Source organism: Bos indicus, chromosome 18 (genome assembly GCF_029378745.1).
Source record: "Bos indicus isolate NIAB-ARS_2022 breed Sahiwal x Tharparkar chromosome 18, NIAB-ARS_B.indTharparkar_mat_pri_1.0, whole genome shotgun sequence".
Classification (NCBI taxonomy): Eukaryota; Metazoa; Chordata; class Mammalia; order Artiodactyla; family Bovidae; genus Bos; species Bos indicus.
Genome location: NC_091777.1, coordinates 8,672,354 through 8,685,291, shown reverse-complemented (window position 1 = coordinate 8,685,291; position 12,938 = coordinate 8,672,354). Strand labels below are relative to the sequence as shown.

General features: G+C 61.0%; 1 protein-coding gene across 1 annotated transcript in view; it reads right to left on the bottom strand.

The window, feature by feature from the left end:
- Window positions 1–11,638, bottom strand: part of CMIP (c-Maf inducing protein) — a 212,795-nt gene extending 201,157 nt beyond the window's left edge. The window contains exon 1 of the mRNA XM_070770369.1: window positions 10,987–11,638. Within this exon, the coding sequence (XP_070626470.1) occupies window positions 10,987–11,283 (297 nt within the window). The 5' untranslated portion in view covers window positions 11,284–11,638. The remainder of the gene's footprint in view (window positions 1–10,986) is intronic.
- Window positions 11,639–12,938: the final 1,300 nt, after the last annotated feature.

Genomic DNA, 12,938 nt, shown 5'->3' with positions numbered 1-12,938 from the left:
AGCCCTGGGAGCCACAATGCCCCGCGGAGGGCCCAGGCCCAGGATCTGGAAAGCACCCGAGGGCCCTGGGGGCTGCGGGCCAGGAAGCGCAGGCCTGTCCAGCCCTTTGTGGGGCAACTGCAGGGCACGCGCTGCCCTTCACTGGAGGCGATGGAGACAGGCAGGGGACTCGTATGGTGGCGGTCTTCCCTGCCCACCCACACGAGGGCCCACCCGACCAGACGTTCGCTCCTTCCTTCACTCAGTCATCCACCCGCTCAGCCACAGAGCATCTACTGAGAGGCCTGGCCCCGGGGCCCCCTCTGTGAAAAGGAGGGGTGACAGCAGTGTGGGGGTGCCTAGGGGTCATGGCAGTGTCCACCCAGCCCAGCTCCTGAAAGTGAACCCGGGGCGGTGAATTGCGGTCCAGTGGTTGCTGCTGGGGCTGAAGCCTGGCCTGGTGACGCAGACCCCCGCTCCCCTGAAGCTCCCACTCAGGGGCACCTTGGGCTCTCAGCCGGGCCCCCCACCCCCATGTCGTGATACGGGCCCTCCCACCCCACCCGCGCCCCGGTGAGCCCCCCAACACTGAGGAGCAACTCTGCCTGTCCTCATCCCCACATGCTCTCACACTGCCCACCGCCTGCGGAGGACAGCACAGTGTTCCCAGGGTGCTCCCACGGCCCTGGCCCCTACCCCCTTTTCTGCTGCTGCTAAGTCACTTCAGTCGTGTCCAACTCTGTGCGACCCCATAGACGGCAGCCCACCAGGCACCCCTGTCCCTGGGATTCTCCAGGCAAGAACACTGGAGTGGGTTGCCATTTCCTTCTCCAATGCATGAAAGTGAAAAGTGAAAGGGAAGTTGCTCAGTCGTGTCCGACCCTCAGCGACCCCATGGACTGCAGCCTACCAGGCTCCTCCACCCATGGGATTTTCCAGGCAAGAGTACTGGAGTAGGGTGCCATCGCCTTCTCCGACCCCCTTCTCTGCCAGTCCCCAATCCCACTTCTATCCGTCGAGATGAGCCTCTCTGACGAAGTCCTTCATGAAACCCCCTGTCCTCCAGCAGCAGCACCTCTTCCTGCCTCCAAACAGCAGGACAAGGCACAAATCTCTCTGAGGAGGCGTGCTCCTATAGTGCCCCCTCATTTGAAGTGCACCCCAATCTGACTGTGAGTCTTTGGGGGGCAAAGGGTGTATCTGACTTTGTACGTGCGGTACCAGTGAACACCCACCTTGTCCAGCCAGCGCCTGGGGTAGGGGGGACCTGCTCCCAAGGGCAGGACCTGGAAACCCCTCTGCACACACAGTAGCTGGTACTCCACCCAAAAACCTAGTACCTGGCGCTTACTCTGTGCAAATACTTGGCATTCACATTCCAACACCAGTTCCCTGAACTCACTTGACAAATTCGCCAAGGGATGTCTGCCAAACACGAAACTGATAAGCGCACTGGTTCCCAACTGAGAAGCTTCTGCAAGAGGCTGAAGTCATTCTGGACCTCCAGCAGACAGACGCGTGGACATTCACGGACAAGCACCCCCAGGTGTGGTGCAGACCCGCCTTTGCCTCGCCACTCCGCCTCTCCCCAGTTCTCCCCGTTTGAGTCTCCACCTCAGCATCTGTTCGGAAAATCCACTGAGCACGCTGCCTGGTCCTCGGCGCACGGACGGTGAGCCTCATGGTGATCATGAGCGCACTGCTCAGCCCGTGCGAGAGATTTACCTTCTCTGTTTTATTCCCCACCAGACGGCAAGACTGCAGACTTTCCCCCACGCTCAAACCCAGGAGCCAGACAAGACCAGGCCGTGTGGATTTCCCTTCCAGGGCAGCAGCTCCACTCCAGGTACCCTGGAGACCCCCAGACTGCTGTCGCGTCTCAGAGGCCCCAGGGCGGGAGTCACCATTGATCCAGGGGCTCCTGTCTCCCACATGTGACAAACTCTGCTCCCCAGCTTCCCCCGCCCTCCGGGGTCACCCTGTGACTGAGCTGTGGCCTACAGAGTGGCCAGACTCACAGACCAAACCTCCACATGGCGCTCGCGCCCTCTCCCCAGCCCCTACTCCATGAGGCCCTGGACGGGGCAGAAACCCCCCACTGGCCCAGGACAGGAGCCAGAAGGGATCCGTGCTTTGGAAAGCACAGGCTGGCTCTCCCGAACCCCCTACAGCATCCCGGCCTGTGCACAGTGAGGCCCCAGCCCACGGTGAGCCTCACGCAGGCACGCGGAGGAGACCAGACTCACCTGGGCTGGACAGTGAGCCGAGAGAGGCAGCAGACAGGCCGGGAGGCAGTCTGGGCTCTCCCCAGGCTGTGCGCTCCTACCTGCAACTCTCCCGGACCTCTGAGAGGACCAGCCCAGGACCCCAGGAAACATGCCAGGACCATCTCCTCTCCCCTGATGACCCCAGCCCCAGGAGCCTCTGCTGCCCTGCCCCACAGAGTCCCACTGGTGACTGGAGAATCTGGCCCTTCTCCTTCCCTCCGAAAGGAGTTTGCTCAGCCTCATCTGTGCACGCTCTCCCGGTCACATCATTTCTGACAGCAGCCTGAGAGTAGGAGAACCAACGGGAAAGGCAGGCAGCAGCGGCCTGGGGTGCTGGGGGGTGGGAGCCCCAGGGTAAGTGCCAGCCCAGCTGCTGGGTCAAGTGCAAGGGTCTTTGGGAATCACGCTGGCCCTCAGCGCTTACTCAATGGAAAAAAAGCCTGAGGCGAATTCAATGATTAGTAGGTTCTAGGTCTGAGAACCTCTGTAATGCAGTATGGACAAAGGGAGCTGGTTTTGAAGAGTTTGGCTGGGTTTTGTACTGAATAATTTTTTTTAAGAGTCTCTTACAGCACTGCCATTCTCCACTAAGGGAGGGAGTGGGTTAAATAAAACACACACACCCCAGAAGTGCTAGAAAGAAAGGAAGGAGCTCCACGGGGCAGGGAGCTGCCGGTGTGCCCCCCTCTGAGCACGTCCGATGCTCACAGATATTTTTTAATAGATGACGGCAGCTCCTGGAAAGCAGGGGTGGATCGCTAAGCTAAGGCCAGCCTCAGGGCCTTTGCACCTGCGGTCCTTTCTGTCAGGAATGCTCTCCCACCAGACACCGCCTCCTGCCCTGAACACAGCATGTAGATCAGCAAGGCCTGAGCCCCACACAGCTCGCCCACCCACTGCTGCTGCTTTCTCAGGGGCTGGACAGACTTGATATTTCCTTGCTCAGTGGTTTCTTGTCTGTCCCCCACCCCACCGACACACGCTCCAGGAGGGCAGGGACTGGTTTTCCTCAAAGTGCCTACAGACAGTGATATTTATCTGCTAAATGAACTGCCAAGCCTTAATTCACCTAACCCTGACATCATGCTAAAAGGAAGTCCCCATAATGTGAACTTCACAGATAACAAGAGAGGGGAGGTGGCCTGCCCAAGGTCACCCACCATCCAGGGCGCGGCAGGGGCTGGACTCCAGCCTGCCCGTCTGACCCCTCTGCTGAGTCTGGCTGCTCCCCTCCACCCACCCCACTGACATCCCAGACAGTGGGATGTGCCAGGTATAAAAGCTACTGGACATTCACTTTCAGCACAACAACCCATTTCCGCACCAAAAAATATGTTCTCCGTGATCCCCTTAGTCTCAACAGACGCGAAAACCACCCGCATGCGCGCGCACACACACACACGCACACACGCACACGTGCGCGTGCGCACACCCTTCGTAGGGCCCTGCTGGTATCAGCCCAGCTATGCGCGCGCACACGCACGCACACACACACACACACACGCATGCACGCACGCGCGTACACCCTTCGTAGGGCCCCCCCCTGGTATCAGCCCAATTATGCGCGTGCACTGACATACACACGCACGCATGCACACAAACCCTTCATAGGGCCCTGCTGGTATCAGCGCAGCTATGCACACACACATACACGCACGCACACACGCATGCACACCCTTCGTAGGGCCCTGCTGGTATCAGCGCAGCTATGCACACACACACACATACACACGCACACACGCATGCACACCCTTCGTAGGGCCCTGCTGGTAGGGCCCTGCTGCTATCAGCCCAGCTATGTGCACACACACACACGCACGCACGCGCACGGGGCCCTGCTGGTATCAGCGCAGCTATGCACACACACACACACACACACACGCATGCACGTGCGCACACCCTTCGTAGGGCCCTGCTGGTATCAGCCCAGCTATGCGCACGCACACACACACGCACGCACGCACACCCTTCATAGGGCCCTGCTGGTATCAGCGCAGCTATGCACACACACACACGCATGCACACCCTTCGTAGGGCCCTGCTGGTATCAGCGCAGCTATGCACACACACACATATACGCACGCACACACGCATGCACACCCTTCGTAGGGCTCTGCTGGTAGGGCCCTGCTGGTATCAGCCCAGCTATGCGCACACACATACACACGCACGCACGCGCGCACACCCTTCGTAGGGCCCTGCTGGTAGGGCCCTGCTGGTATCAGCGCAGCTATGCACACACACACATATACGCATGCACACACGCATGCACACCCTTCGTAGGGCCCTGCTGGTAGGGCCCTGCTGGTATCAGCGCAGCTATGACACACACACACACACACACGCACACGCGCGCGCGCGCACCCTTCGTAGGGTCCCGCTGCTATCAGCGCAGCTATGCACACACACACACATACGCATACACACCCTTCGTAGGGCCCCGCTGGTATCAGCCCAGCTATGCGCACACACGCGCGCGCACCCTTCGTAGGGCCCCGCTGGTATCAGCCCAGCTTCAGCCTCACACGGCCCCCCTCGACGCCCCACTGAACACACTGGGTGCCTTGTCACCAGCGCCGGGAGCTGGGAAGAGACACTGTCACTTCCTGCTTTTCTCCCCCACGGGGCTGGGCAGCCTGGCCTCCATCCTGGGGAAGCAGGAAGCTGGGGGACAGCAGTGATGCTCGCAGGTGGAGCAGGAAACGGCCCGCCTGGCCACATAGACCCTTGTCCTCAGGGCGGAGGTCAGCAGCTCTGGCCGGGGCCGGGCAGCCAGGCGCTCAGGAGGCTCGCTGGCCACTGAGAGTGAGCCAGACCCAGGCGTGACTCAAGACAGCAGTGACCCCAGGCTGCACGGCCTGTCCCTGCCGTGGGAGGGTCAGCACACCCTCCCAAAGCACTGTGGGCCTGAATACTTTAACACTTGCCAGAAAAACAGGCGAAGAGGACTCAAATGATAAAAACAGCAACTCCGCTCCATAAAAATGGCAAGTTGTCTGTCTGGAAACAGCAGAAGCCTGGCACTAAGCTAAGTGTCCAGTGGCAGGGGACAGTCTACTGACGCCGCTGCGGTGCCCCTCTGCCATGCCGCAGAGAGGAGCAGCTCAGCTGGGACGGATCTGCACAGAACGACCGACAGAGAGCACACCACCCGGCCAGGAACGGCAGCACAGGACCCTGTGAAGACACCCCGAACACTCAGCAAGGACGCAGGGCCAGCCTGCAAGCAGAACTGGGGACTGTAGGGACACATCACCTTCCCCATATGCCCTGCCGTACCATCTGAAGGTACTCGACGTGCGTATTAGTATTTCAGTTTTCAGGAAAAAAACAAAAAGGTGGTGGGGGGAATTCTGTATTTAAAAAAAAAAAAACTAGACTGTTCCCCTTGAGGAATTGTTCACAAACTGCTTCCAACAATTTCTCTTCCTTCATACATCCCAGATCCACTAAATAGCCCTAAGTCTCCCAAACACACCGCTCGTCCCCGGAGACTTTCCTCTGGACTTGGCCCGTTTCTAAAGAGCGGTCGCCCCTGCATGCGTCCAGGGTTTCACGACACTCTCTCAGGCTAAAGAGGAGAACCCCAAGGGGATCACAGGCCCCCTGTCACACCCCTGCTGCGTGCTGGAACATGCCAGGTGCCAACGTGACCAATCTCCAGTACTCACAGGAGCCCTGGACATGAGGCAGGCTTATCCCCTCTTCTAGGGGGAAAGCAAAGCCCAGCAAGGGAAAGCAACGTTCCCAAAGTCACACAGCCAGGAAGTTTACAATCCAGACCCTAAGCAAACCCTTCTGTGCTGCTCTGCAGTGGAGACGCCTGAACCGCCAGGCTGCCTTGCTGAATCTCATGTAAGCCTTTCATCTAAGGCATAACTTGACCACATCTGGAGGTCCATTCCACCAAACTACCAAATGGGTACCACGCTCGCGGGCCAAGCTGAAGCCAGCAATGAGGTACCCTCGGGGAGCTTCAGTTTTTCAGGGTGACTTGGCCGCCAGGGTTCCCCTAAGCCTGGCTGAATGTGGTGCCCCACAAATGCCCTCTCCTACTGCCAGGTGAGTCAGCAGGCACCCCAGTTGGCACTGAAGAGTGGGCACGCCGGGCATGGCCACCTGTGGGCACGGAGCCCACGCTGGCTCAGTAGCAGAGCCCAGTCGTGAGTGGCAGGCTTGACACCTTCAACCTGGACCGGCGTGATTCTGCCTGTGGCCAGAAAGGGCACCTCAGATCGCACCAGGTGAGTGGCAGCGTCAAAACTATCCCTCCTGAAAATGCACTTATTTACTACAGCCTGGGGGGCAGACCACCTGTGCTGTTTACAGAGAATTCAGATTTTCTCCTCCTCTTCTGTCTCTGCCCCTCCCCTCCACCCCCTCCAATCAGACAAGTTACCTGGGAAACAAATTTGATATACTCCAAAATCTTATGACAAATGGCACCGAAAGAAGAAAAAAGAATTCTCTGTGTTTACTCACACCACGAAAAGCACCACAGAAATCAAAGGCTGGGACGGGCCCAAGGAGGAGGTGCAAGTGACGGGAGTGGAGAAACAAACACACGCGTGCATGCACACGCAGGCAAGTTCCCACGGGACCTGGGACTTACTCGGGAGGACGCAGAGTTCAACTCCCAAGAGAAACCACCATCCAAACGAACCTGGCACTCGACACCCAGTAGGTGCTTAGGAAGCGTGAGTCCAAGCTCAGAAGGTCGGGCCCCGAAGAAAACATCAGGCCAAAGAAACCAACAAAAAGTGCAGGGACTCCTCTTTTCCCTTTCGCAGCAAAAAGCCCAGAGAGATTTCAGCCAAAGCAGCAAAATGGCTGAGAATTTACAAACAAGTCTCATCGATGAATCGAGGCTTAAGAATAAAGAAGGCCACTGTTAACCTGTGCTCTGATCCCTCTTTGGTCAGACTAGACCACCTCCCCCAATTCTAGACCTCCTCCCCCAATTCTAGACCACCTCCTCCAATTCTGAGATGTCACATGCTACATGTTATTTAAAAAAAAAAAAAAAAAGGTAGAATGAAAGGTTAGCAGCTGACCCGCACTTCTCTGGTGCAGAGGAGACAAAGCGCAGGACAAAGCCCTCTTCCCGCGGACAAACATGCCCAGCAGGTGATCAAATTCAGCCCAGGCAAGACAACAGCAAAATGGATTCTGGTCCCTCAGACCCGAATCCTGCCTGCTTCTGCAGGACTGTGAGCCTTTGGCTACCACCGACACCGTGGGCAGCAGCCACGAGAGGCCCAGGGAGGCGGGGGACTGGGAAGTCCGGACATGAAGCGGCAAGGAGGCGCCGTGTGCAGGCCACAGCCTGGGCAGATGGGCCCTGCCCCCGCAAGGTGCGGCCATGTGTACCCCAGGGAGGGGCAGGCGCCTGGCAGGCACCCCCGCCCACCCCTCGCAGCCGCTGTGGCCTTTGTGTTCCCCTCTTTGTTTATGAGTCTTCCGGATCCAAAGTCTCCTGCACGCAGTGCATCAGGCCTGGCGCTGTCACCGCCATGTCAGGCACACTGTTGACTCTGCAAGGATTTAATCAGTAACCGGCCCAGGAGATAGGCGCGGGGGCAAGCTCCAACCTGACCCCACCGAAGGCAAAGTTTACAGCCAGGCCAGGGGAGGAGGCTGCCACCATCCAGCCCATCCTCCGCCCACCCCAGGGGGCCCCGGGCTGAGCCCACCTCCCCAGCAGGGAATGGAGAGAGGGCCGTCCATCTGGGGGGTGGGGGGCACCCGGCTGGAGCTGCCGCCAGGTGGGACTGAGAGCCTGGATGCCTCCCCGCCACCCCCGCCCCGCCTGAGACAGCTGTGGTCCTGGACGCCTGGTCTGTATCTCTGACCACCATCCAGCTAATTGGATGGTGTAGACAGACTACAAAGAGGGTTTGGGCAAAGAGTGTATTTGGTTTGTTTATTGGTTTGAATCCAGATCAATCACTCTGAGTCTTGTGCCTGAAGCCCACACAGTTAACCAGATAATCACCAGATGGTTCTGAGAGGAGCTGTGTAGACAGCTTAATGAAAGGACGATGCATATTTTACAGAAGGCTGTGACTGATACGAAACACTGCCCCACCGGCCCATCGAGGCTGGGCCGCACGGGGCTTTCCGCTGCTGCCGTGAGCTACTCTCAAGTTCACCTTTGTTTCATTTGGGCTAACGTTTCTCAATCGAGGGCTTGGGCCACGCTCTAAAACGCAGACAGATTACATAACGCCCGGGCCTCAGGGAAACCCCTTGGACTGCTTTCCTTCCCCGGGGCCTGGACACCAGCACCAGCCAGGTGTCTGGTGATGGGATAAGGTGCCCGTCAACCCCACCTCTGCCCTAGAGGCCGCTGCCGTAGCTGGGCCTGCCTCAGCAGCCCCAGTCCGTGCCCACGGGCCCTGGCACAAAGAGACCCGTGCACCCCCCTGGAGCCCACCGTGGCCAAAGTTAGGGACAACCCCTCCCCTGCCAGTGGGGCCTGCTGACAGGGGAAGAAGGGGGGCAGCCCATGGCACACCGGCCCGGAGTACCCCTCTACGTGTTTCCCAACGCCAGGGCAAGGCTCTGCTGAGACGCATCAGGCCCTTGGCCCCCAAGCCCAAAAATCACGGCTCTTCTCCGGAGGGGCCTGGGCAGGGGAAGGTGCCACCCACTCCAGCTGGGGAAGGTGGTGTGGGGCTGGGGGCGGGGGGGGGGGGGGGCGGCGGGGAGGAAGGCGGGCTGCTTGAGAAGCCCAGGGCGAGTGGCTTCACCCTCGCCTCCTTCCCTCTCTCTCTCCAAAACACACCTCTTGAGCAATCAGAGGTAAACTGGGGGAGGGCGGGGAGGGGGAGGGGCACCCTGCGCCTCCCAAGCTGGCTCCCCTCAACCACGGGCAGCACAGCACAGTGCCCGGCTTCCCCCAGGGGGCCACAGGAGCTGGGCCCGTCCTTCCCACGGAGGGCCACTGTGCCTCCCAGACGCGTTCTCCTCCCCAGCTCCCCTTCATGTTAAGGGGTGGCAGAAAGAAAGATAAAGGTCCCGCACTATGACCTCCCCCCACCCCCACCCCCCACCCCACAACCCACAACCCACAACCCCCCGCCAGCCAGGGGAAAATTCTGAAGCCAGATTCGGAGGCTGCAGCTCCCAGGCAGGGGACCACTGAGGGCTGAATCTAAAACGCTGTGTGCTGGCGGGTTTTCCGAGGCTCCCCCTCTGTCAAATGAAAAGCCCAATGCCGCGGCCTGGGGCTTGGGACAGGGTTTGAGAACGTGCGCGAGCCTGAAACTGGGGCTAGAAGGCTTCACGGCAACCCAGGATCCTCCCCGAGAAGGCGGTCATTGCAGATTGCACCAGCGTGCCCACAGGAAAGAAAAAATAGGTGTTCTGAGCACGTCGGACCCAAAATTCAGAATAAGAGTCCTCGTGTGTTTCAATGCTCTCGGGAGGTGGGGGGGAGGGGGAGCTGTTTCAAAGAGTATGGTTTCTTCTGCTAACTTTTCCCCCCTCCCCATTCCTTGGAGCATGTGTCATGGCCTGTGACACACTGCCAAGGGAACATGGACGCCGGGGGGATATCTGCACACGCTACACGTTTGTGACATGTCTTGTAAGTGACACCCTGCTTCCTGGCTGGGTGTTCTTGGCACAGGTGTGGGCAGACATTGGATTCAGCACACCCCCACTGCCCCACAGGCTTAGTAAACAGGATCACGGATGCCCCTGCGAAGACTGCATTCTGGGGAAGACCTGCCACCTCTCCAGAGAGGATGGGACACCCCCCACCACACACCACCCTGCACCCAGCAAGACTCAGGCCCAAGCAGAGCTGGTGCTTTAAACTGTCCTTGTTTCAAAACACAAAGCATCCTGTTCACCTCCTGCCTGCTACCCTCCCCCGCAACGACCCCACCACAGCCTTCTCTCTCCACCTTGCAGATTTGATTTCAGAAACCAATCCGCGACTTCTCTCTCCCTCTCATCAGGGTGACCCAGTCCCAACCATACATTTTAAAACAATAACATAAATACAACCTCCAGCAACAAAACACACGTACCAAATACTACACAGACAATGCAACACCAGAGCCCCACAAGCCAGCTTCCGCACTGGAACCTGACCGCCCTCGGTGGGGAGGAGATAACCCAGGACCCCCGCCCCCTCCCCCTCACTTCCACCCTCCCTGTGTTGCCAACGATGTGGGGTTTTTTTGTTGTTTTTTTTTTTCCCCAGAAAGGGAAGCACCCAGTTTTGCCTACCAGCCCGGGCAGGAAAAAGACGGGTAGAGCAAAGAAAGGAACTGGCTTCTGGAAATTTTTTGGGTTTTGGGGTTTTGAGGTTGTTGGGGCCTTTTTTTCTTTTTTAAAAAAATTGTTTTGTTTTCCCCTCCGGCGCAGATCCAGATGTGCCTTCAGAAAGGGAACCCTCACCACCATCGGGGCCCAGCCTCGGGTCTATCCCAAGGTCCCGGCCGTAAGGAACACAAGCGCCGGGCCCGGAGGTGCCCGAATGCTCAGTCTGGGGACAGGGCCAGATCCTCTCCAGAATTCCAGGGTCTCCCCGGGCCCGCCGGAATCCACAATGCAGCCAGGAGCCCAGCCGAGGAAAGGGGTGCCTGGTTCTCCCGTTGCCCCCACCACCCCCCCGGCGCCGGGCAGGCCCCGAGCTCCAGGTGCTGCGGCCGGTGGGAGGGGGCGCCTCCCGGGCCCCGAGGGGAGGCGCGGGGGTGCGGGCGCGCCGACGCGAAGAGCGACTCACCGTGGCGGACGCCAGGCTGTTGTCGGCCAGCGTTAGGTGGTGTGGCTCCCAGCGCCTCAGGAATTTCGAGGTGAGGATCTTGCTGAGAAAGGTCCGCGGGTGCCGGATGACACAGACCTGGATGTCGCCCTCCTGCAGCAGCTTGTACCTCATCCCGTTGCACAGCAGCAGGGCCCGGCGGCAGGGCACAGCGCCCATCTTCGTGCCCTCGGGGGCCGGCACGTCGCCCCCCAGCAGCGGCTTGGTCTCCTCGATCTGCCGAGGGTCGCCGCCGCCCGAGCTGCTGGTCAGATCCATGGCCGGGCCGGAGGGAAGCGGGGAGAGGGGCTGGCCCGGGCTGCCGGGGCGGCGGGGCCCCCCGGGCGGCGGCCCGCACCCCCCCAGCCCCCGGGAAGGCGGCGGGCGCGGGGCTGGGGGCGCCCCGCAGGGGCGGGGCCCGGGCGGCGGGCGGCGCGGGGCTTCCTGCGGGGCTCCGGCTTCCTCCTAGCTCGTCGGGTGCATGCTCGCGGCGGCCGGACCGGCTCGGCGGGCGGCGGACGGGGGCGCGGGGGCGCGGGCGGGCGGGGGGCGGCGGCGGCGGGGGCGGGCGGCCGCGCGGGCGGGCGTGTCTCGGGCCCGCCGCCCGCTCGTGTGCACGGTGCGTGTGTCCGGGCGGCCGTCCGCGGGCGAGTGTGCGGCGGGGCCGCGGGGGCCGGCGCGGCGGGGAGCTCGCGGAGCCGCGCGGCGCGCGCGCGATTGGTCCCCGGGGGTCATGTGCCCGCCCTCTGACGTCAATGGCGGCAACGCCGGCCGCCGCCGCGGCTTGGGCCTCGCGCGGGCGGGGTCCGCCGGCGGGGGGGGCGAGGGGCGGGCGCGGCCGGGCTGGAGCTGCGGCCCCGGGGCGGGGGGCGGGGGCGGCCTGGCCCGCGGGACCCCGGCGCCCCGCCCGGAACCGGGGACGGGGGCGGGGCGCCTGACGTCACGCCGGGCCGCGCCCCCCCGCCGCCGGTGCCCGGGCGGCCCGGGCCCGAGAGCGGTCCGCGCGGGTGGCAGAGGGCCGGCCGGGTGCGAGCCTGAGGGGCCAGGGACGGGGCCAGGGCGGGCTGGGCCGAAGGTGCTGGGAGAGGGCTGCCCGACCTGGGACCCCCTCCCAGCTCTGGCCGCCCAGCTGGATGGCCAGGTGACTGCCCCACCCCCGCCCAGCTCTGGCCGCCCACCTGGATGCCCAGGTGACCCTCCACCCCCGCTCAGCTCTGGCTGCCCACCTGGATGGCCAGGTGACACCACCCTCCTCGCAGCTCTGGCCGCCCACCTGGATGACCAGGTGACCCTCCACCCCCAGCTCAGCTCTGGCCACCCACTTGGATGGCCACTGGACACAGATATTCCCTCGAATTGCAAATGTCCCATCAGGTATCCAAATAATGAGCCACACAAACACCCTGTCTCAGCAGGTCGGACTCCACGGGCCTTCTGGTCATTTACAGATGTCTGTCTGCCCTTGGAGTCCTCAGGCTTCTGCCGGGGGTGCGGAGACAGCCTCCGCAGCCACCATCCCTCCTTGCTTTCCTTCTCCTCCTGGAGTCTGATCAGTTCCTAACAGGAACCTAGACACAGAATCCCTCTCCAGCGTTATGGGCACCCCCTCTGCCTGCACCCCAGCAGCCCGGACCTTTTTTCCTTTCCCCTTCAGGCCGGGTCATTTCTCTCTGCATCCCCAGGCCCTGCAGGGCTGTGAGAGAACCATATTGGAAGCACCCTCAAGGAACAAACTGCCATGTCACAGGGGCACTCCAGCTGTGCAACAAGAAATGGTCCCTATGCGCCATCGGGAGAAGTACCCAGAGCTACCTAGCCAGTGCTCAGCTCTGGGTTTGGGTTCCTCACATCCACACACTTCTACAGTCGATAGCATTAAAACCCCCAGATCTGTGCCTTTTTGTTTAGTGAAGGTGCGTCTGTAAGTGGACACA